The sequence below is a fragment of the Gorilla gorilla genome, chromosome 10, assembly GCF_029281585.2.
Source record: "Gorilla gorilla gorilla isolate KB3781 chromosome 10, NHGRI_mGorGor1-v2.1_pri, whole genome shotgun sequence".
Taxonomy (NCBI): domain Eukaryota; kingdom Metazoa; phylum Chordata; class Mammalia; order Primates; family Hominidae; genus Gorilla; species Gorilla gorilla.
Window position 1 is genome coordinate 28952729 of NC_073234.2, and position 24961 is coordinate 28977689.

Here is a 24961-nt window from a genome sequence, read left to right on the forward strand (position 1 = left end):
TCTGCTGTGGCTGGCCACACCTGGCTGACAGTAAAGCACAGGGGAGCTCAGTAGCTTACAACTGTCACTCTTTTCTAGCTCTGACAAATTTTAAGCAGGTTTAGAATTTTGGTCACCAAATAACAGCTGAGCAATTCTCTTCTTGAGCCAAGCATGAACAAAATTCACAGAAAGAGAGAATTAGGAAGCCCTGGGGTCAAAGAAGGATTTTTCTCCTGCTGTGTTCTACACTGTGGGAGGGAAGAATTGGGAAAAACAGCCAGTACTAAATAGGAATAAATAACTCCCTTGTTGAATTCTCTCATTTATTCTCTCTTTAGCTCCTGTTTTCCTTCTTATACTTTCTCACTCACTTAATATTATCATCAATAATTAACATCTTAACAAATTAGTATTGATCGAGAGCTCCCTGTGTACAGCTCTTTGTACAGGGCTTTGAAGGACACCGTGCAGGAGAGGCAATAGGCTGGGTTCCTGGAGGGCTCAGTATGTTTGATTCTAAAGTAAAGCCAACCTCCTTCTCACATCTTGTTCCCTGCCTGGAAAGGTGGACAAACTTGGAACTTTTCTCCCTGGCTAGGGAAAGCATTTGAAAAGAGGTTGTTTGAATTGTGTCATTATAACAAATGGGACTAATTTGGAAAGGGAAGTTGTCTCCGTGGATGGGTTAGAAGAATCGTGCGAAATGGTAAAGAAGAAAGGTTTAGACAAGGTAAGTCTCATTGTCTCACAGGGCATCAGCAAGATGGAAGATCTTCAAGGTAAGATTATTCCACTTTCCCAGTTCTTCTAACCCTTCCTGATTAAGCTCAAGAGAAAATTCCAAGCCTTTTTTCCTCTATAGAGGCATTGATCGTGTCAAAGGATTATAAATGGGGTTTTTATTACACATCACCAGCTCCTATGGCTTCCAGTGTTCCCCTATCTGAGATCTTAGGGAAGGGCTACCAAGGAAGCAACATGGCTCAGGGATCATCACCACCCCAAGTTCCAGCCTCCTGTTCTGAGCTCACCTGATGGCCTGAATTAACTCACAGCCAGAAAGGAAATGGAGAAATTGTTCTCTATCAGTAAAATACTATAGGAAAATGATGAAAAGATGAAATAATTTAATGAGAAATCAATTTTCTCATTAATACGAAACTCCGTTTGAGTCAAAGTTGGTTGGCCATATCTGGAACCTAGACCTTCATTCTAAAAGGACATTTGAGTTCACCTCTCATGAATTAGTCTCTCCACTTTATTAACAAAACCAAAAGAAGCTCACTTTTTAAAAAAACTTCTCCCTGTGACCTGTTCATACATAAAACTGTCTTCCTAGTGTCTCATTTTAGACTAGGAATGAAGAGGAGACCTAAATAAAGAATGACCTGAGAGTTTTACTCTTGCTCCAACTAGGGAAGTTTCTGGAATGTAAATTTCTTATGAGTCAGAGCTTATTTCTAAAGGTTCTGTTAAGCTCTTCAACTCTCCATAACCAACACATGGTTAAAAGGTTAAAACATAGAGTGAAACAACTAATAATATACCTTTAACATACAGTTAAAATAAGAGAGATATGTTACATATGATTATTTAAATAGAAATGTACATTTTTAAAGGATTAGATAGTTAATACAATTTATACAGAACCAACTAATGGTGATGAAAGACATTTGGTAAAAAGCCAAATTTTCCATTTTGACAGATCTGTCAGTTCTTACAGAGAACCAACTGCCCAAATCCCACACAGAAAGCTGTTTCTTGAAGGAAATATAGTATCACCCACTTTTCTGAGCCACTTGCAATCATATCACACAAACTCCTGAGAAAACATACATGATGTGGTTTCTTGCTTGAGCAACATGGGGGTGGAGATAGTGTCCTCTTGGTTCTCTCTGCTTTGCACAGTGCTAGGCTAAGCTGTCCCTAACAAGCTTTAGGCATTTAAATCAAAACACTTACTCTGCTGATGGAGAAGACCATGCCAGGCTTGCCAGAACAGACACCCATAAAGCAATGTCGGAACTGCCAATAGAAAAGGTGTTCGCAGATGAAGGTGATGAGGCTGAGAGCCATGGCCGCCCCCAACATGTAGAAGACCCCTGCCATGTTGTCAATGTCCAGCTGGCTGCTCATGACCTCATTCTTCTCATTGTGACAAATGCCAGTGAGCCAGAGAGCTTCCAGTTCTTCCATCTCCCCTGGGGAAAGGACAGAGAAGGAAAATGGATTAAAAAGAGGAGACAGGGAAGGAGCAGAGAAAAGGGAAAAAGAGGGGTATTGAGCAAGAAAGAGAAAGATACGTGACAGAAAAAGAGACAAGACGTGACAGAAAAAGAGACAAGGAGACAAAAAGAAAGGAAATGAATGAAGTTAACAGTAACCTTATTAATGCCATTACATATTAATTCATCAACGTACTTAGTAAGCATTCAATAAAAATTTCACGTGAGTACCGCAGGCGATATGAACACATGAGACATTGCTCCCGCTCTCCATTATCTAGCCTGTATAAATTGGCATATAAATAATCACAATGACAAGCTGTCTGCAGGTAACAAGAGTCCAAATTCTGTGGATGGCATGGCCAGTGGGTTTTCGTGAAGTAAGTAGGAGTTGGAAGTGGGCATGCTGGATGGATGAATTTTAATTTACGTTGTACAAAAAGGCACTCCAGGCAGCAGGAATAGTATGGTCGGTGGGAACACACAAGGCTTGTTTAAGTAAAGGCATGCAGAACAGTTCAAACAGAAAAAGGTATAGTAGGCAAAAGAAGCTGAATAAAAAAGAGTGATGTAAGAGTGCTGAAGATCTGAGTATCAGATTAAGCATTCTGTACTTTATATTATAGACAGTGGGGAATAACATAATCAAACGAGTGATTCAGAAAATTGCCCTTAAAATTGTGCAAAGCAGATTGGGTAGGGAGAAGACAAGCAGAGATAGATGGGCAGAGAGATTGATTGATTCCCTAGGGCCCCTCAGATTTACTGATCTCTTGTTGAAGAAAATAAAGAGCAAAGAGGAGTAAGCTTGGATAAAATAAGACCCCCAAATTCAGACTTGCCTTCTTTACACATTGTTTAACGGTGCTTTGATCACTTTAACTCATGTCAGATTTCAATGACCTTTTTCCACTTCACCAGATGCTAGGAAGTAGGAGGAAGTAGGAAGAGGTCCCAGACAAAAGGAAAGTAAAAGAAACCATGTGCCCTAGAATGCATCTAACTCTAGACAAGCAAAATTCTGAAAATCTCATGGAGAAAATTGCCTATTCCCATAGTTCTAGTTTGGCTAAAAAATTGAACTTTGCTTGCATAATCTGACTAAAGTTTTGGCAACTTTTGCAAATCATATCTTTCTCATGGATACAGTCTCCATTATTGCCTTTGAGTGACAGCTACACTAAAATTACAGAAGCTCTTATACCAAAATGGCTTGATAACACTCCAGCTAAAACATCCTCCTGTTTCCAATGTTAATCAAATCACTTTTCCCTTATTTTTTTGATCAAACTATGATTCTCCTAACTAGTGGAGCAGACAACTTCACCTGGATTCTAAAAATCCACCTGTGGTCTTCTGCTTCTGATCTCATCCTTAACAGCAAAGCTGCAGACATAATTGAGATAGCCACTTGGCTGATGGCTGGTGAAGCCAACTAGGGTCTGGCTGCTCATCCACAACTGAGTTAGTTTCTGTAATGCTAACAGAAACAGTAGTTTCTTTGTACAATAAAGTGAAGAGGGATGCAGAAGACAGGAATATAATGAAACAGAAGATGAGATTTTTTTCAACTCAAGTTGGTGGTTCAATCTGCTGCCAGGATGATACTGGGGAGTGGCTGATGGTGTCTGCCTCTGAGGACCCTAACCCTGCCTTCTGCCTCTTCCAGCTGAAAGAGCAAGATGGGAGAGCAGGAAGAATGAAGAGATGGCCGCAAGTTTATTTCTCTGCCCTTCCTCTGGGCACATAAAGAGCAGAGACCTTCCACAGTTCCATCTATTATTTTGGCCACATGTGAGATGACTGGATGAAACATCTAATATCAGTTCTCCTACTTTATCCCTGAAGGTTTGATTATAGCCTGCAACCCAGAAAAAGACCTCCTTGACAAACTGCTTCAATCCTCTCCCTGCCATCTTTCAGCTTGTTATGGGTTGAAAGATGTTATAGCATCCCCCTAAAATATATATGTGGAAGTCCTAACCCCCAATACCTTGGGATGTGACTTTATTTGGAAATAGAGTCATTGCAAACATAATTAAGCTGAGATCATCCCAAAGTAGGGTGAACCCCTAATCTAATATGACTGGCATTCTTAAGAAAAAGGGAAATTCAGACACAGACATGTGCAGAGGGAAAACATGCACACTGGTAAAACACCATGTGAGCATGAATCAGAGGTCAGGGGTATGCTTCTACAAGATAAGGAATGCCAAAATTATCAGCAAACCACCAGATACTATAGGAGAGGCATGAAACAGATTCTCCCTTGCAGACCCCAGAAGAGATTGACCCTGCTGGCACTGTGATTTCAGACGTCTAGTCTCTGGAAATGTGAGACAAGAGGAAATGTGAGACAAGACATTTCTGTTGTTTAAGCCACTCAGTGCATGGCACTTTGTTATGGCAGCAATAGGAAACTAATATATACCCAAAAACTACACAATATACTGTGAAATGCTTTTCCAGAAATGCACAGGTTAAAGAAATGGAAGAAAAGGAAAGGTTGATGTTTTGGACTGGCCATCAGTAGAGGACAAATGGGCACTTTCCCTTTCTTGAACTCACCATCTCCAAAGAGCTGCAGGATAGCAAGGTCCACCTGGCGCTTCCACCCAGAATCTTTTTGGATGGCAATGCCATAGCCAGTGGAAGCAAAGACCTTCCCACTGCCAATGGTCACCAGCTTGCAGCCTTCATCTCTGCCTGCCATATAGTTCAGCACTGCTGCATCATAGATGAAGGCATCCAGTTTCCTGTACAGGAAAAAAGCAAACAAATCCAATGGAGGAATTTTAGAACAAAACTACCTGTGGGGCCATTAATATGAAGCAGTAGGGTTCCAGAAAACTATGTGGAGAATTGGTTCAAAGTAAGGTTTAAGTTGGAACTCTGCCAGAATCTAAAGCCTAAATCCCAGGCTGTTCTTTATGTGCTTTTGGGTTGAAAGGAGGAGTTCTTTTCTTCCCACTGGGAATGATGAGAATGTAAGTTGGGCCTGAAGCCAACTCATAAACTGTGTCTGAAAGGAAGAAGGAGTAAAAAGGGATCAATAAAAATAATAACAGAAATAATGAAAAGTAACCACCGCAACGAGCAACAAATAGCATGGGGTTAGATTTATATAACATTTTTCATTTCTCAGTTCATTACAGTCTGGAGTGGGGATAAGTGTAGGTGTTTGTGTTTCAATAGATGTGCAATGCTATTTTTGTGGTCAGGAAGGTTCCAGTATTCTGTTGTGCAGCACAAGGATAGAGGTGAGGGGTTGAGGTGGTGGCAGTACAGGCTTGTGTAAGAGCAGATGAGTGAAACTACAAGAGAAGGCAAAATACAGAAGAATTCAGATCTCTCAAATACATAAATTACAGCATATAGTTCCTAAACATATAAGAACTTCATTTTATGTATTGTGCTTTGCAAGGCAGAAATACATAAAAAAGGGAATAAGACCAGGCGTAGGGGCAGGAAGGCATGAATCAATATTTAAAACCAACATTTAAACATGTCAAAGGTAGAGGAAGAAATTTAGATATAGCCTTACAGGCAATAGAGAGGTCTGCAAGAAAGAAAAGCAACACCATTATTCCCTTCATTTTTATTAGTTAAGTCACCTTGTTAGGTACCCGATAGAAAGGGGAACACCAAAAAACCAAAGCCCTGATATGAATGAGAACAGTGGGTGTAGCAGTGGTCAGACTACCCAAAGTGGCCCTACCTTCAAGCTCAAATTCCATCTTCTGAAATCTTCTGTGACAGTATTTATGGTGATAAAATAGAATCTAACAGTATTTTAAGTAACCATGTATCTAGGTGCCTTTTCCAGACCTGGAGCTACAAGGGTATTGAGACAAGGTCCAAGTGCTGTTAGTCATCATACAACAAAGAAAATCAGCTACGAGACCCCTTGACCTCCAAATCCCAACATCTATAATGCTCCGTTATCCATTATCTTCCATAGCTGTGGCTTGTGGAGGCCAAATGCACAAAGGGACCAGTGTGGCTGGGACTGTGCAAGCCAACACATGTGTAGGTCATGAACTCCTATGAATGGACAAACACTCCCTAGAGGACAGAGTATGTTAACACAAGCTGGCACTGGAGATCAGTCAACGCATTCTTACTGTTAATTATCTAAAAACATTTACACTTTCCCCCTTTTATTTCTCCCTTGTCCATAAGACACCAGAACCATAATTTTCACCTCTTGGACAACAGGTCTTTATTTCATACACGGCACAAATACCTTATCCTTCACTCTGCCCTCCTACTTCTACATTTATTTCACTCTTATTTCATGGTTACATTAGTGCAACTAGAAAATAATTTGTAAAAAAAATACATAGAAGTAATAGCATAGGAATCTTTGTACACTGGTCTAAATGATATGATCAAATTTAACTTGGAAATCCATAAAGAGCAAATGAAGTCTTCTTTAACATTTTATGATACCAAGCATGGTATACCTAGTGCATGTGATTCAATAGTATGCTTTATAAATGTGAGAAACAGATCAAGGACTCTGAGCTTGGAAGCAGTTCTTACCCTGTTTTCAGGGAGAGCAATGCATCATCTACACCCCTCTGGTTGAACTTTCCCATGTAGGCATGCATTTCTGCATAGTTATTGCGAATATTTCTCTCTGTGCTGCCGTTGGGCACGGTCCCAAAGCGGAAAGGGGGTGAGAAGTCATTAGGTCTCTGGAACTGGAGAAAGACAGATAGAGACAGAGCGGGAGATGGAGGGAGAGAGAGAGAGAAAAGTCATTTTAGAAAATGTGAAGAGACATTAAGTAAGTTAGCATTAGTGGATTTATAATGGAAGGGACCCAACTATAATTCACCGAATACATTAGCCCTCACTCAAGAGCAGCAATTGCTATCTGAAAGCAGACTTCAATTCAATTCAATTTAGTACATATTGTTGAGAGATTTCTATTTGCCTAACCCTGACTTTAATCTATAACCCTTCTATGTTCCTTTTATGTACACTACACAATACCAGTGTTGATGGGCCAAAGGAATGTGCTGGTGGCTTAATTACGGTGGACTAGTCACCTTTCTTTCTAAAAAAATATGTAAAATCTGTATTCAGGCCTCTTAAAGGCCTAAATACACAGTCATTGCACTATTTTGTCCATAGGGCCTTAGTGAGGTGAGCTATGTGGTACTCCTGAAGATAATTTGTTGAGTATCAAATATGTTTTGCTAAGAAATTTTCTTTTGACCTTCCCTGATGCACTGAAAGCTCATATTTTTCCCACATGAGTTGTAGGATAAACTGTACAATCAAAGACAATTTTAATTATGTTCCCTTTCTTGCTTGAGACTGAGAGTACATCTCCAGTGCCCATTATAATAAAGAGAAACCTCTTGGATTTTCATCCCTATGACATCAGCTTTATTTCTGGCTATCACCCTGCAATGCGTAAGTCTTTATGTTGCTTCCTGAACACAAAATTTGTTCATTTGTATCTTCACAGCCTCATCTAGTCCATCTCCTCAGTGCCAACTCATCTGTCTCTCTAGGCCAATTTATATCCGTTTCAAAATAAAACTCAAAACAATTTCTTCAAGAAATCTTCTGTGAATTCTTTCTCCCATCAAGTCTACCCCAAAGTGACCCATCAGAACCTGTTATTCTTTGTTTAGATCACTGTAATCCTACACATTCAATTACTCTCTAAATGTGCTAGCTAGTCTCTGATGTCATCATTAAGAGTTTAAACTCTAGATTGAAACAGATATGGATTGAAGACCAGCTCCGCCACTTACCACTGTGTAACCTTGGGCAAGTAGCATAAACGCTCTGTGCATCCTGTCCTCATTTGTAAGGAGATGATAATGCCTAGTTTTCAAGAATGTTGTGAGGATTAACTAATATAATGCATAAGAAGTGCTTGGCGGTTGGGCACGGTGGCTCACGCCTATAACCCCAGCACTTTGGGAGGCCGAGGCGGGCGGATCACGAGGTCAGGAGATCGAGACCATCCTGGCTAACACGGTGAAACCCCCGTCTCTACTAAAAATACAAAAAAGTCTCTACTAAAAATACAAAAAATTAGCCGAGCATGGTGGCAGGCACCTGTAGTCCCAGCTACTCCGGAGGCTGAGGCAGGAGAATGGCATGAACCCAGGAGGCAGAGCAAGCAGTGCGCTGAGATCATGCCATTGCACTCCAGCCTGGGCTACACAGCGAGACTCCGTCTCAAAAAAAAAGTGCTTGGCACAGCACCTGGCACACAGTAAGTGCCCAATAAATGTTCTCTTATACTATTTTTAATTTGTGTCTCTATTCTGCATTTCCTAGTAAACCTGCTATCTAAGCTGCTTATTCTATTAGTACAGCAATGATCATTGTAGCTGTGCTGTGCTTTGGCGCTGGAACAAAAATGAAGATATTTGAAGTCCTCTTGGTTTCAAGTAACAGTACCATTTACTTTGGAGATACATTTGAAAATCTAACCTGCCAACTCAGGAGAACTCTGAAGCTTTGGGATTGCCTGGGATTAGAAGTAATTCTTTTCCTTCTTAGAATATGGGAGTTCCATGGACCACAAAATATCTCAGCACCAGGAGCCATAAATGCCGTCTTAATTGCTCAGTGCTGGCCATGGTTAAAACTAGAGTCATGCAGTGGTGTTAGGCAATCTGTGATGCACCAAACAACTACTACTTCCTGACTGAGAAAGCTCCCTCTCTGACTCATCACAGGGCTTTTTGACATTAAAAGTTTTCGTTTGATTATTTTGAAAGGGGCTATAATTTTTAAGTGGATAAAGACACTACAAAAGAGTAAGAAAAATCTACAGCCAAATGGGCCACTCAGGGTTAACTAGCCCAAACCTTTCATTTTACAAATGATGAAACCCAAAGAGGGTAAGTAATTTGCTCCACATCACACAGTGGCATTGATAGCTAACAGATCAGAGCTAAATTCGCCTAATTAATAGTCACTCCTCACTGTCTCCAGCAGATAGCAAGCTTAAAGTAAATAGGGATATGCTTTATTGGAAGAGACAGACACCAGAATGCTTTGCATATCACTATCAAATACAACACTTCAGATGTTTGAAGAAAGATATTCCTCAAATCAAAAGTAGAGTAAATAACTATGGTAGATAGCAATACAACTAATTAACTCCCTTTAATCAGTAATTCCCCGCAATACTAGGACAATGACAACTGATGTTTATAATGACTAAGATACTCTAGGTCCCAAGGTATTTTCTGAAACATCAGTGAAAATTGCAATCATGTCCAATACAATTCTGGTATAAATGATTACACTTTAATTTTTCTGAAAAAATGGCAATCCATGCAAGGTATATGCAACAATTTTATGGTAACTAAATGGAATCCAGTGCCCAGAGGGCCTCACTTCCTGATGAAGCTACATTATAGGTAGTTTTCATACAGCTCTTTATATAGTAATTTTTAATTTTAAATTATTTTTAGATTTCTAAATCCTGTTTGTAATTGTATCCCTGAATAAATAAAAGCTAAAGAAATGATAAAGGGTCTAGAATAGCCAAGATAACTTTGAAAAAAAAAAAAGGAAAAAAAAAGTTAAAGGATTTACACTACCTGACTTTAAGATTCATTATAAAGCTACAGTAATCACGAGAGTGCGGCATTAGCGTACAGTCAGATCATTGGAACAGGATAGAGTGCCCACTAACAGAGCCCCACATATATGGCGCAAGGGCCATTCAGTGGAGATAGGATGGCCTTTAACAAATGGTGTTGGAATAATTAGACATCTGTTTGCTAAAAAGGAACTTCATTTCACACCTCATAAGATACACAGAACTTAAAGTGGATCATATATCTAAAATGTAAATACTAGAATTATAAAACTTATAGAAAATATAGGAGAAAATATTTGTAATCTTGAGTTAGACAGAGATTTCTTAGCTACACACCAAAAGCACAATCCACCAAAAAAGGTAAATGATAAATTGGAGTTCATAAAAATAAGAACTTTTTGGAAGATGCAGTTAAAATCATAAAAAAGATAAGCCACCGACTTGGAAGAAGTATTTGAAAATAAATTAAAGCTATTAAAACACTAAAGGAATTAGATAATAACATAGCAAGACTTATATAGTTAAGGCATCCTTCCAATGAAAATAATCAGGCCAGGTGCAGTGGCTCACGCCTGTAATCCCAGCACTTTGGAAAGCCAAAGTGGGTGGATTGCTTGAGCTCAGGAGTTTGAGGCCAGCCTGGGAAACATGGTGAAATCCCACCTCTACCAAAAATATAAAAATTAGCCATGCGTGGTGGCATGCGCTTCTAGTCCCAGCTACCTGGGAGGCTGAGGTGTGAGGATTGCTTGAGCCCAGGAGGTGGAGGTTGCAGTAAGTCAAGATTGTGCCACTGCACTTCAGCCTGGGTGACAGAGCAAGACCCTGTCTCCAAAAAAATAATAATAATAATAATAATAATAATCAAAATAATCAGAAAAACCAAGTAGTCAGTACTGGGAAGAAGGGAAGTGCTGGTCTTGGAGGCAGAGAATTTGGATTTGGATTTCAGCTTTGTCTCAGGCCAGCTGCATGAACGTGGGCAAGTTACTTAAATTTATGGACCTACCCTCTTTTCTGGAAGTATTATTTTAATGAATAAGATAATATGTAAAAAAAATACTTAATACCTGGCACATGATGGAGTCTTAAAATTCTTAGTTGCTTCTATGGAGATGAAGTTCTAACATTTAAAATTGTCCTATGTAAGGCAATGTTCCCTAAGTTTGAAAATTCTTATTCTCTAATTTGTTCCTTAAACTAGGCCAGTCTGGAGGCCAACAGGGAGAGAACATTGCCTCAGAATTAGCCAAAGCAGTGAGTTTGCCTTTTCTTTTGAAAATTCTTGTCCCAGCCTGGTGAGATCTGTGAAGTTTACATAAAACAGAGATTTTTTATACTGTCATTGGAACTTGAACTGTACTAAAATTCACATTCATGGAGAACTGTTTAGGGAGGCCCGCGGGGAAGAAGGAAAAATAATTTCCAAATATCCTGATGCTTCCAATAAATGCCCTTGTAATAAAACTTACCCCAAGCTGTAAGACATTATATGGCACTTGCTTAGCCTGAGTGGCAATTTGGGAAGGAGAAAAATTTAGCGCTGTCAAGAACCAGAATGTCTTAACATTAATAGAACAGTGAGGACCCTGAAAAAATAATTTTTAAACAAATTTAAAAGCCTAATATATCAGGGAGCTCAGTAATTGAATTAAAAAACTCAGTCTGATTTCAAAGTAGGGAAATGTGTATAGTACTCTTTATTTTCTTTTTTCTTTTTTTTTTTTTGAAACAGAGTCTCACTCTGTCACCCAGGCTGGAGTGCAGTGTTGCGATCTTGGTTCACTGAAACCTCAACTTCAACCTCCCAGGCTCAGGTGATCCTCCCACTTCAGCCTCTCAGGTAACTGAGACTACACATGTGAGCACCCACACCTGGCTAATTTTTGTACTTTTAGTAGAGACAGGGTTTCGCCATGTGGCCAGGCTGGTTTCCAACTCCTGGCCTCAAGCGATCCGCTCTGCTCGGCCTCCCAAGGTGCTAGGATTACAGGCGAAAGCCACCGTGCTGGGCCCAGCACTCTTTATTAATCACCTTTGGTCATAGAGCTTCCTTGAATGTGGAATCTTTTTCTAGGAGTCACCCAGATTGGAATTATCAACACATAGATTTGGATAGGAAAATAACACAGACAGGACGGGCCCCATTTCATAGATGAGGAAACCGAAGTCCTGAAGAGATCAAGTCGTTCAAGTAGACACAGTGTAGAGGGAGGACAAGCTGAGACTTGACCCCTGAGTATGGCCTTCCTTTTGCCAGCTGAAATGCTAGCTGAACAGTCCCACTGCTGCCTACTAGGGAGTGAAGCCACACACTGTAAGTGGGGCCACATAGAGTATCTTCCTTTTGTGGCAAATCAAATGCCAATTCCCATCCTTCCCACCGCATTTAACACACGGCTTCCAGCAATTGCTGTGAGCACACACTTGCACAAGGGCAAAACAATGCCAGAATGTTAAAAGAACTGTAATCTCATTTGATCCTCCTGGAGAGCAGCAGGGAATCAGAATTCAGCCCTCTCAGCTGTTCAGATCATCTCAGCCTCCATCTTAATGACCTCAAAGTGAATTAGTCTCAGCAACCATGCAAGGAGAAAGGTGCTCAAGGGCCAGGAGTCAAGGCCCCCACCCAGAGATGAGCAGACACTAGGGTCCTGGGCTGTTTTGGCTGCCACCTCCCTGCTAGAGAGCTTCTTATACAGCCTGGTGGAGAAAGAAAGGAAGAGGGGAGCAAGTAAGGGAAGTACGGATCTGGTCCATTTTTAATATATAAATTGATTTTCTTATGTATTAGGCATTGTAAGTCATTAATAATTGCCACTCTTATTCAATACCTATGTATGTACTGGGTATAAGTTACATTATCTCCTTTAACTATGGTAATTAAAATACATCCATTCATTTGGCAAATATTTGCCCAGCATCTATTAGGGCAGGAGACTGTATTAGGAACAGAGATACAAAGATGAAAAAAATCAGACCCAGTTTTCAAGGAGTTTGCATCACAGAGAGTCAGAAACATAAACATTCATTCAGTTTTTCATCCATTTACTTTTTCATTTCATGTATTTATTGATTTCATTCATTTATATAAGCATTCAGCAAGTATTTGTTGGTGTTTATTGTGTACAGAGGAGATGCCTGTGCTGAAGATGCAGTATTGCAGAAGAGTATGATCTTGCCTTCAAAGAGTTCACATTATAAAGAAGAGAGGCAAATAGTAAGCCTGTTTTTTATTTTTTAAATTTCTAAACAATCTTTTGTAGAGATAGGGTATCTCCATGTTGTAAAGGTTGGTATTAAACTCCCAGCCTCAAGCAGTCCTCCTACCTCAGCCTCCCATACGGTTGACTAAAGTCTGCCAGAAATTATTTGCCACTCTATAACAAACAGGTCCATGTCCCCTCCCTACCTTGATTCTTAGCTGACCTAGGTGACTTGCTTAACCAGTAGAAGGTGACAGAAGTAACATTGTGGGATTGCTGAGGCAAGGGCATAAGAAGCTTTGCAGCTTCCACCTTGGCCTTTGGGAACCTCGCTCTGAGAGAATCGGTGCACCATGTCAGAAGTCCAACAACCCTGAGGCCACCATGCTGGAGATTCCACCTATAGGTGCTCCCATCTCCAGTCCTAGCTGAGCCCTGCACTTCTACGCATTCCAGTCAGAGCCAGGCATTAGAGTAAAGCCATTATGGACTCTCCAGCCCAGCCCAGCCTCCCACTGAATATCAGTCATGCTACATGAATATCAGTCATGCTACATGAAGTAGAAGAATCACTCAGGCAAGCCCTACCCAAATATCTGACCCACAAACCAGTAAAATATAATAAAATATTCTTGCTTGAAGCCACTAAGTGTTGGGCTAGTTTGCTGTGTAGCAATAGGTGACGGAAACACAGATAATTTCAAATAGTGAAAATGAAGTGCTAGGAAGAAATTGAAACAGCATAACAGGATAAAGAGTGATTGGTAGGAGAACAAGTTTAGACTGGCTGTCCTGAAAAGGCCTCTCTGAGAAGGTGGCATCTGAACCGAGACCTGAATAATAAGAAAGAACCAGGCATACAAAGACAAGGGGGAAAATGTATCAGGCTCAGGAAACAGCAAATGCAAAGGTTCTGACATGGGGGAACAAGCTTGGTGTGACCAGGGGCTATAAATAATGTGGCGGGTGCTATGAGCAGCTGTGCCCATGCAGCAGTGACAGAACAGAACAAGGGGGCTGTCTTGATGGTGTCCCAGAGCCTGTGCACTGGGGCTAAGACTTAACCATTTAAACAAGAGGAGCAAAATGGTCTTTAGATAGAGACGAGTGTCTGTTCAAAGACACAAGGTGGTGAGAAAGATTGGGCATGATCAGAGACCACGAGCAGCTTATTGTTGCCAGAGCCTAGCAGATATGGCCATGGTGACAGGAGGTTGACCCAGCTGAAGAAGGAAGCAGGGCCTGGATCACAAAGAAAGGTGAATTCTGTGCAAAGGAGTTTAGAGTTCATAATATAAGGGATGAGAAACAGCAGAGCTTCTGGAGTTAAGCTGCCTGATTCAGATCCCAGCTATGCCACTTGATAGCTGTGTGACCTTGATCAACTCACTTAACTTGTCTGTGCCCCAGTTTCTACATTTGTACAATGGGCTGCTAATAGCACCTACCTCATAAAGTTTAAGTATTCAACCAGTCAATCTGGGCAAAGTATTGGCACAGTGCCTGGCTGATCAATACACTATGTTAGCTATTGTTATCATCATTATCATTACTATCATCATCATTGTCATCATCATCTTCATCATCGCCATTGGAAGCAACTGAAGAACTCTGCCAGAATGACAAGATTGGGTTTTTGTGTTATAAAAAGTCACCAGGTGCTGGTGTGCAGAACAGGTTGAAAGGAGTAAGATGGAGAGACAAGAGCTGAAGAGGCCCTGAGCTCTGGTGAGGGTATGGGTGCTACAGTCGGATAAGAAGGAACAGACGCATTGTCAGATATTTCCCTACACTACTAGCTAACATAAAAGACCACAGAGGTGCACGCCATTGACATATAAATTTCCTGAAAGGCTTCTAGAAGGAGGCTGAATTGAAGCTGGCAGGGAGGATGAATTGGCTTTGGAAGGGTGGCGATGGGACGTTAACATCAATTTACACCAGAGGAACTCTCTGCTTTAAGACTCCTCCAACCTGGTTAGCTTCCAGGGTGAGAATAAAGAAACATACTTGTTAAGAAGTCTTTGAGGTCCTGGCACCAGGAGAGGAGCAGGTTCTGAAAACAAAACCAAGAATGTCCTAAATACTGATGGTGTCCAAGCAGTGGTCATTCTGACCACCAGTCAAGGCCATCTCCTGATCAGCTGTCACCCAGTCCCAAGGACAATAATCAGAGTCAGATCCGGTGAATAACAGCACATAAATGAAAGCAGCTCTGTTAAAATGAAGAGGATGGTGAGGAACTGCCTTCTTGGGTAGTTGGCTTCCCTGAAAAATGGCTCTGCTCATTCAGTCTGTGTCCAATCAGCATATGCAGATTAGGACAAACCAGTGCTGTGACCTTGCAGAGGCGGATATTGCACATCCTATTTGCAGGGATCCATCCATATGAGATATAGAATCTGGGGGCTTTTGTCTTCAAAGCTTGACAATCCTACACATAAATATTCATTCCATTACTTCTGATTTTACATTTGCATCACAAAAAGAATCAATGCCCAAATGCCACTCAGCCCTTCCAGGCACCCAAGAGAAAAAGTGGGAAAGGCTTAGGAGATGTGAATGGCTTTGGGCCTGGGCTAATTATGAGGAGGTGGCAGCACATCAGAATTCTGAAGACACCACATTTTTACCTACTCAGCACCCTCCTGTTATTATTGTCATTACCCTATTTTATATTTTAATAGTATTTTTAAATTACTGACTTTTATTGTCATGAATTTTAACCAGGTATGGAATCTTGCAGTCACCACCACAATCAAGACACAAAACAATTCCATTACTCAGAAAGCTCCCTGGTGCCATTCCTTTCAAGTCACACACTCCCTTTGCTCTTAACCTCCAGCCACTCTATCCCATAGTTTTGCCTTTTCTAAAACATCATATAAATGGAATCCTATAGTACATAACCTTTTGAGACTGGCTTTTTTACTTATGATAATGCCTTTGAGATTCATCTCCAGGCCTTTGCATGTATCTGTAGGTCATTCCTTCTTATTGCTGAGTAGTATTCCATTATGTGAATGCACCAGTTGATCCATTTATCTATTGAAGGACATTTGAGTTACTTTCAGATAATTATGAATAGAGCAGCTGTAAACATTCATGTACAGGTTTTTGAGTGAACATGTTTTCATTTTTCTAAGGTAAATATTCAGGGGTGGGAGGGACGAGTCATATGACCCATGCTCCCAAAGTTTTTTACAGCTCTTCTATCTTTTGATCTTCTCAGTTTTTCCAGGAACTATCAAGCAAGTACAGAAACTGATATTATCTTCCTTAGCCCAGGGGTGTTGCACCAAACCATGTTGCCCATCACTAAATCTTCCATAATAATACCCTATGGCCCAATTAGGGTGAAGGGATATGTATGTGTGATTTCAGACTCTAGGCAGCATCTGAAGAAGGGAGGAAGTGGCTGCAGGAAGCACCCTCTCTCCTCTTCTACCATAATCCCTTGTTGGGCCCAATGGGGGAAGAAGAAGGTCAGGTGACCACACAAGGAGTAGACTTTCTGAGAGCATGAGCTCCTTCACTGTTCCATGGCCCATAAGTGCTTGGGACAGATGTGAAAAGGAGGTAATCTGTGCTTACAGTGAAAAGACAATTTTAGCCAGGCATGGTGGCTCACACCTGTAATCCCAACACTTTGGGAAGCTGAGGTAGGTGGATCACCTGAAGTCAGGAGTTTGAGACCAGCCTGGACAACATGGCAAAATCATGTCTTTACTAAAAATACAAAAATTAGCCAGGTGTGGTGGCGCATGCCTGTAGTCCCGGCTACTCGGGAGGCTGAGTCAGGAGGATTGCTTGAACTCAAGAGGCAGAGGTTGCAGTGAGCCAAAATCGTGTCACTGCACTCCACCCTGGGTGACAGAGTGAGACTTTGTCTCAAAAAAAAAAAAAAAGACAATTTAGTGATAAAACAGTAAGTAAACACATGGGTTATGGGCTCAAAGATCTAAGTTCAAATCTGAGCTCTACTACTTATTAACTGTGTGACTCAATAAACAAGCCACTTAGCTTTGAAACTGAATTTTAACAATGTTCCAAAAGGAGAAATAAGGTATAGCATCTCACTACAAATCCTCCATTTCAAAACATGGGGCCTGGAGTGGCCCCCCAAGACCCTACCCCTAAAACAAACTGGCTGTGGATATGGTGACAGAAAGTTAAACCCTTCACCTTCATGAAAGAATCTGGAATGGAGGTAAGAGGAATAAATAATTATTGTTATATTTCATTATAAAGTGTTCATTGGAGAGAATATTGTTCAAATTCATTCAAAAGGCATGGCTGAATTATGGAAACAATAATATTGCAGAATGTAGTTAGAAGCTACCGGTGTATAGGAAAATTGCCCAAATTAACTCTGTTTTCTTCCTGGGCCCCTGATGAATCTGATGACATTTTGCTACTGCCAGAAAGGGAGTTGGCATATAATAAGCATTCAACACCTTAATTGTTTCTGCTTGTTTTCCTCTTATTATTAACATTAGTGCTATAATTGCCTACAGTGGCAAACACCCTTAAGTTTACATATGAAGAGACCTGCACTTGGATGTGAGAAGGCTGGTAAGTGACCTTTCTCCTGCCTCTGGCTGTGCTGTCATTCGAGGCTGTATCTTCACAGCTCTGGATGCTGTGCTGCTGGGGAAGGAATTTTGTGCCTCTCTGAACTCAACGTGGAGCTGGGGTTCTATAATAGGCCTTAGAAAGGTGGGGATGGTGAGGACTGGAACTTATTCTCCTGTCATCACCCTCCTGCTGGAGCCGAAACAAAAGCTTGCAGCAAATAAAACACCAGTTCTTCAGATTCCTGGAATTTAGTTAATTACCAGTTTTCCTCACAACTATGGTTTTAATGCAATAAGGCAGTCATTTCTTTTGTATTTTATAAAATTTGGATACATAAGCCTTAATATTTCCTGAAATATTTCATAAAATCAGATAATGGCATGTTAGCTAGCTGAGGCTTGGTCCCTGAGTTAGCAGAGCCAAGAAAGTGGGTTTATTCCTATATTAACTATATTAACTTTAACATATCATAACCTGCACCTTGAGGTTTTAGGTGTTTGGCAAAGTCTTGTGTCTGGCCATAAAATATCACATCAGTAGCACACATTTAATGGGCATAAACCACATATAAGCCACTGAGCTCTGAAATAAAATGAGGCAACAGATACAATCCCTACCATTACAGTTTAGCTGGAAATAATAATGATGATAATTATATAATTCCAGCAGCAGCTAATGCTTCTACAGCACTCACCATGTGCCACACAATTTATGTATAGTAACTCATTGATCCTCTCATTGATGCTATGAGGTAGGCATTATTGTCTCCATTTAATGGACAGGGAAACTAATGCACAGACAGTAAGTAATTTGAATAAGGCTATACAGCTAGAAACTATCAGAGCAAGGTTTCAAATGCAGGATACTCATATTTAACTGTAAAACACACCACAGGGCTCTATGCAAATAGAATGGATGCTCAGAAAATGTACAGATTAAGGAATCCAGTGCCTGAATTAGTATGCCTATCCAATGGGAGGTAAGGAAAGGAAGGGCTACGGAAGTTTAGAGGGAGTAAAAATCATTACAAAAGGATATGGCTGGGGAGGCTGCACAGAGCAGGCAGAGATGGAGCCAACTCCTCCAGATTGGCCAAGTTTATCCAGGCAAAGAGGTCTGGTGAGGGTGATGGGGCAAGCGAAATAGCATGAGCAAAGAAGCACCGGGACGTGAGCATGGCACCCGCACTGACCTTGGGAGGAATGTTTGGCGCCTAGATAGAAACCATCCCATGGGGCACACCGAATGGTCAGACTGAGGAAGGACACTGTGAATCCCACAGTGCTCAGGTGTAGCTATTGTTCAGCTAAAGCAGCATGGCTCGAAGAACAGAGAGGTTGGAGAAGGGACGTTTACTGGAAAACTACTAAGAGCCTGGACTATTTTCAGAGGGAAAATAATGGGAGGGATAAATGAAAAAGACATCAGAGTGGAAGCCTTGACTGAATCCAAGTCTGCCTATACATTCAGAAGAACGAAGGAGAGGAAGCGGCAGAGTCAGCCTCATCCCCACCACCTTCTCTCCCACTCTCCCTCACCCACTCCTCAGGAGCCACACTGGCTTCCTTGCAGTTTCTAAAACTCACCAGGCAAGCTCCTACCCTCACATGCTCTTCTCTGCCCCAAAAGCCCTGGATATCCACATATATTGATCCCTCACTAACTTCGGGCCAGACTTAATTGCCTTTTTATTTTCTGCCCTTTCCTCCTTAGAATGTAATATAATGGACACAGTTTTGGTCTGTTTTGATCACTGCTGTATCTCTAGTGCCTAGAAAAGCATCCAACACTTAGTAAGCTCTCAATATGAATGAATGAGTGATTTAAAGAATGAATGAATTGAATCACACATGTGGATATATTTATTATATGAAAAACTCCATTCAAAGTGCACTATTTAGCTGTTGATACATTATCATGCAACACAGTTGAGCATTAACATTCCTCAGATCTAGGGCTAGCCTAGCATCTCTGGTGAATAAGGAGTTAATGTGTCCTAATGCCAGTCAAGGACATCTTTCCTGGCACTTTCTCCATTTTTCCTTCACAAAATGTATCAGATCTGAAATCCCGCAAGAGCTTGTCAGATTTAGGACTTGACAATGCATATGAATATTTCTTTGGCACCAAAAATGTGACAGAGTTAGAGATGATTATGATAACATGGAGATGAAGTGAAACAGAGGCATAAGGACAGAGGCATTTGAGTTTTATCCTTAAGTCATCCTGTGTGTGACAGGTGGCCTTCGTTGAGCTCCTTCAACCTATTCTTACACAAGATTGTTACAAAGAGGTGTTATTACTGTCCACTGCACTCTACCGCACAGACCAGCTTGGGAGGGTACAAGGGATTGTTCCAGATATTTTATAAAAGCTGTGGGTGCTAGCAAAGAGAAATGGCCTTTAAAGAAGTTTTCAAGTAAAGGAGACAGATGGATTCACCATGGAAACTGGGATTCTGAAGTTGTACCAGGAGCTTCAGCAGCTCATAAAATTTTGGAGGAGATAAAGAAGGTTACTACCAAGATTTCCACATGCAAGATTCCCAGTGAATTTAGGGTTCTCCAGTTATTAGCACAATCACCTGAGGTTCTAATACGGTATCAGCATCTTCAGAGTCATGAAGCTGGGGTGGGGCAGAAATGTCAAAGACCTCTGCCAGGTGGAGACCAGGGTGAGTGAGGATCCAGTGACAGGCAAGGCAGGGGGACAGGTGTGTCTCTGCCCTCCTGGCAATCAATCAGACCTGTCAGTTCCAAATTGAGGCATGGAAATGCCAGCATGTGTACTTACTGTCACATTGTGACCCACTTACAGCCCAGCAGAGCTTCTTCCTTTGGTCAATAAAGTCAGCCCTATGCGAGGGACACCCCGGTTTATGGAATGTTAGTATTGGGATGCAGCTTGGCGATCCCACCACGCACACTGCATGCCCCTCGGGGTTCACAATGGACCATCACAGGAGAGGACTCGAACAATCCTTTGGTAAAGAAACTTATGTAACCCTGACACAGCATTTCCCCAAACTTATTTTCCCATGGATTTCTTTTTCTAAAGAATAGCCATTATGTTTCCCAGAACACTCATAGGCTATGAAACAGTTTGAGAAATGCCAGTTGAGCAACTTTCTGCCTGTACAGAGGAGGAAACAGAGGCCTGGGAAATTCATTACCTATCCAAGACCAAACAGCCATTGTCTGCTTCTGTCTCCATCTCTTTTGTTTTTAATTTAGTCTCCACACATGTATTGAGTACCTACTCTGCACCAGGAGCTGCCCTGAACAGTCGACAGCAAGATACGGCAGACATTTCCATGTCTCAGGCTTTTAGGACTAATGGGATGCCAGTGTACTTCAGTTGTCCTTAATGGACCTCCAATTATAATGCAAACATAATTATTATAAGGTGACTGCTACAAAAGTAAAATATCAATAACCATGTTGGTAGAAAAATGAAGTTCAATTTTTCCAGTTGACTAAGGGTTAAGCCAAAAAACTTACTTTCAACCCTTTTGATGAAAATCATTCTAAACTATAGTCATTCAAACATATTCAGTGAGCATCTGCTATGTGTCATGATACAGGGAGGTAAATGATATACAGAAATGAAGACACAAAAGACCATAGATGGTTTAGGACATTATGTTTACTATGTACTTATTCCAGGAATATCCTAGAAACTATCATTACTTTTAATAATTTCTTTATATAAGCTTTCTTTGTTATCATTATATCTTTTCCCCTCTAAAAGTGGCAAGGGTTATAGTTATTTTAGGGTTGGTTACTTTTTGTTACAGAAGTGATATTTTCCTATGAAAATAGAAAGTTCTCAGCAAACACTTGGCTGATTGGGAAGCCGATGCCTCACCATTCAAAGAACAGGGCAGGCTTAACACATGCATACAAGGAGGGGACTCCTGTGCCTGTCTCACACAGGAGCCGAGGAATAATCAGGGGCTTTGAAGAAGTCATTGCCAAATAGGTCCTGAAAGAACTTTATAATTTAAGATCCGACAAGCCACATAGCAGCACAGTTGGAGACCTCACTTACTCAGTTCTCTTCTGAAATACCTGCCCAATTTAGATGGTTTGACAGGCATAGAAACCACAAGGTGAGAAAATTCTATGTGGGATTCTAAATGTCAAATATTTCTTATCTACATTACCCTCTCTTCCTTCCCCCTCAACCATTGGTCATGAAACTATCTTTCACTGTTCTCAAATTCACATGGCTAATAAAGAGTGAAAAGTACTGCCTTATGCTGTGGACACTATATGAATTACATAACTGTCTTCTTATTCATTCATTCATTGACTAGTTGGTTAATTAATTCATCTATTAATATGTGAGCACCTATATGTACGAGACCCTATTTTAATTACTGCAGATCCATTAGTGAACATAACAGACAAATTCTTGCCTTCATTGAGTTTACAGTCTAGTATGAAGAGACAATTAAATATTATAAATATGTTAAATATTAATATATCACACCATACAACATATAAATTCTATTAATGTATAAAAAGATGGAAGGACAGGGAAGAGTAAACTTTCTTTAGATCCTCTTCCAAATTTTAGATCAGATACTCATCTGGTGGCCTGAACTTAGACTGGTCATTCCCTGGAAACCCTTGTCTTTAACAATATACCACTTGTAAGCATCTTCCTCTCTGAATCTAGCCCCACTAGCCTGATGTACATTTTTTTTCTTTTCTTTTCTTTTTATTTATTTATTTTTTGTATTGTTTTTGTTTTTGAGATAGGGTCTTGCTCTGTTGCCCAGGCTGGAGTTCAGTGGCACAATCACAGCTCACTGAAGCCTTAACCTGGGCTCAAGCAATCTTCCCACCTCAGCCTCCCAAGTAGCTGGGACTATAGGTGCGTTCCACCATGCCCAGCTAATTTTTAATTTTTTTGTAAAGACAGATATTTGTCTTATTGCCCAGCCTGGTCTCAAACTCCTGGGCTCAAGTGATCTTCTCACCTCAACCTCCCAAAGTGCTGGGATTATAGGCATGAGCCACCACACCCAGCTGAATTTTCAGAAGAACAACTTCGAGTTTACGTTGGAAAAACATATTAACATTTATTTTTTCCACTTAAAATCAGAAGTCCTGTTTCATCCCAGGCTTGGAGCAGACTCTTTTTCTAGAGTAAGCAAATGGGCTGAAGAAATAGGATTACTGGTAGAATAGCTTGCCTTTGATTTGTAACAGATATTTGGGGAAATAATCTACATGAGTCAATTTCACACCTGTTTGGTTGGTGCAAAAGTAATTGTGGTTTTTGCCATCAAAAGTAATTATTTTTTAATGACAAAACCGAATGGCAAAAACCGCGATTACTTTTGTACCAGCCTTAATATAGTTTAAACATGCTAATTAGAGGGAAACAGACTCACTAATTGGGATACTTCCTCACCTACCTAGTGGGAAGTTACTCACAAATGGTCTTATTGAACTCCATGATAATTCTATCATGAGACCAGGCCACTGAATCCTTTTCATGGTCTGAAATGTGCATCTCATGTTCTCTTTGTCAATGGATTACAGAGAAGGTAGCCTACTTCAAAATTCTTGAAATTCCAAGGCAGGAGCTAATTAACAAATGGAAAATGTTTCTAACCCACAGCAAAGAATGCTGTAAAATAAAACGTTTCTCTTTTTCAAATAAGAGGCTCCATCACTAGGCAGGTGAGATATTTAGTGAAAGGATAGACATGACCAGTTGTTGGGAGTGTGGGGCAACTTATTAAACACACAGGGAAGGGTCTTGTTTTCTTTAATAACTTAAGTGACAGGATGAAAAACCTGCTCTTTAAACCTGCTGTAGGCATCAAATTGGATTGGATGGCTGGCTACTTGAGAAATAGAATTAAACATCAAAACAGTAAGTCTGGCCTGACAAAAGAAGATATTAAAAGGATGAAGTTAAATTAGGAAGCATACAAAATACTTCTTACAGGATGTAAAACCACACTGCACTAGAACTAGAAGGGACAGGAACAGGCTTTGTCAAATGCGTGCTCAAGAAAAATCATGCAGTTCTACCTGACCACATACTGCATGCATACATAATGCAGTGCTGCTTTTTTAAAATAAAGAGCCTGTCACTGGACGCTAAAGAGCAATATGTGGAATGGATGTGGTCAGGCTGCGTTATACACCAGTAGGAGGGCTTCTGACCACCGAGTGTTCTCTTCTATAACTCACAGCAGAAGGTTCAGAAATGATTAAAAGTGAGGGGATCAAGTCTTCTTGTAAAAGATTAAGACTATATTTAGCCTTGAAAGGAGCAAAAGAGGAAATTCCTCTGTTGTATTTACCATCTTATTTTTTAAGAACGAAGTGTCTGCCTCCCTCACTAGACTCTGAGAGTAGGGCTGTTTCAGCATATCTCCAACATCTCACAAGGTAGGGTTTCCGTGACATTTTGGGACATACTTATACTAAAATCATATTCACAATTTATCTGAAATTCACATTTAACTTGGTGTCCTGTATTCTTATTTGCTAAATCTGTTAGCTCTATTCAAAGGTTAACTAGTAACTATTCAATAACAATTAAGCTAATTGTTGTTATATACTAGGTATTATTGTAAATGCAGAGGATACAGAAACTTTTAAAAGCCAGGTAGATGATACAACAGAGGCTTTAGTTAATTCAAAGAAATGAGGACAGGAGCAGGATTTTGGTAACAGGTAGAATCCAAGTTGAACAAGGGGCTTACCAGGTGATTGAGGGTGGCAGTTTCTAGAGACTTTGAGATGACAAAACAGAGTTATTGATCTTTTCTATTCTGAGGGCCTCTAGGCCTTAGCTATAGGCAGTCTGGCAGATGCTAAGGACTCCTGAGATAGACTAGGTGGTTGGACAGTAACCTTAGTACCAACAAAAAGATCAGAGATTATGTTTGTGCAGAGCTGTTCTGATTTTCCTATACTCTGTTCCAGTAAGTGCTATGTAGTAGATATTTAGAATCTATCTGATGAATGAATAAATGAAAAGTAGGCGGTGAGACTGAAAAGCAATGAAACTGACTTGTATCCCTCATTTAGAGAACATCATTACTTTCTAGTTGCAACTAACAGATACACAGGATAAGTCACATTAATAGCTAGTATGCTTTAAGAATGAATTTGCCAGGAAAAACCCTATGTGGTACAGAGGTTGGAAGACAAGCTCTCTGGGCTGGGAATGAAGAAGAGGAGCTTCAGGAACTAAAACCACTGGGACTCAGCCTCTCCCAAACTCACATCTAACTTGAAATTACTATGAATTTTCCAAATGGCAAGGGGCCTTCAGAGAGAGTATTTCCTTCAATAGTGGACAGATTATGATAGACTATCAACTATGGCAATAAAAACAACTTTCATTGC

The 24961-nt window shown here is 40.5% G+C and overlaps 1 protein-coding gene across 2 annotated transcripts in view; it reads right to left on the reverse strand.

Moving 5' to 3' along the window:
- The window catches only part of GRIN2B (glutamate ionotropic receptor NMDA type subunit 2B), a 442738-nt gene that overhangs the window by 24558 nt on the left and 393219 nt on the right, over positions 1-24961 (reverse strand). For both annotated transcript variants that reach the window (XM_055358714.2, XM_055358713.2), the window contains 3 exons: positions 6753-6913; positions 4776-4963; positions 1945-2183 (listed from right to left, as the gene is read on the reverse strand). In XM_055358714.2, coding sequence (XP_055214689.1) covers positions 1945-2183; positions 4776-4963; positions 6753-6913 — 588 coding nt within the window. The remainder of the gene's footprint in view (positions 1-1944; positions 2184-4775; positions 4964-6752; positions 6914-24961) is intronic.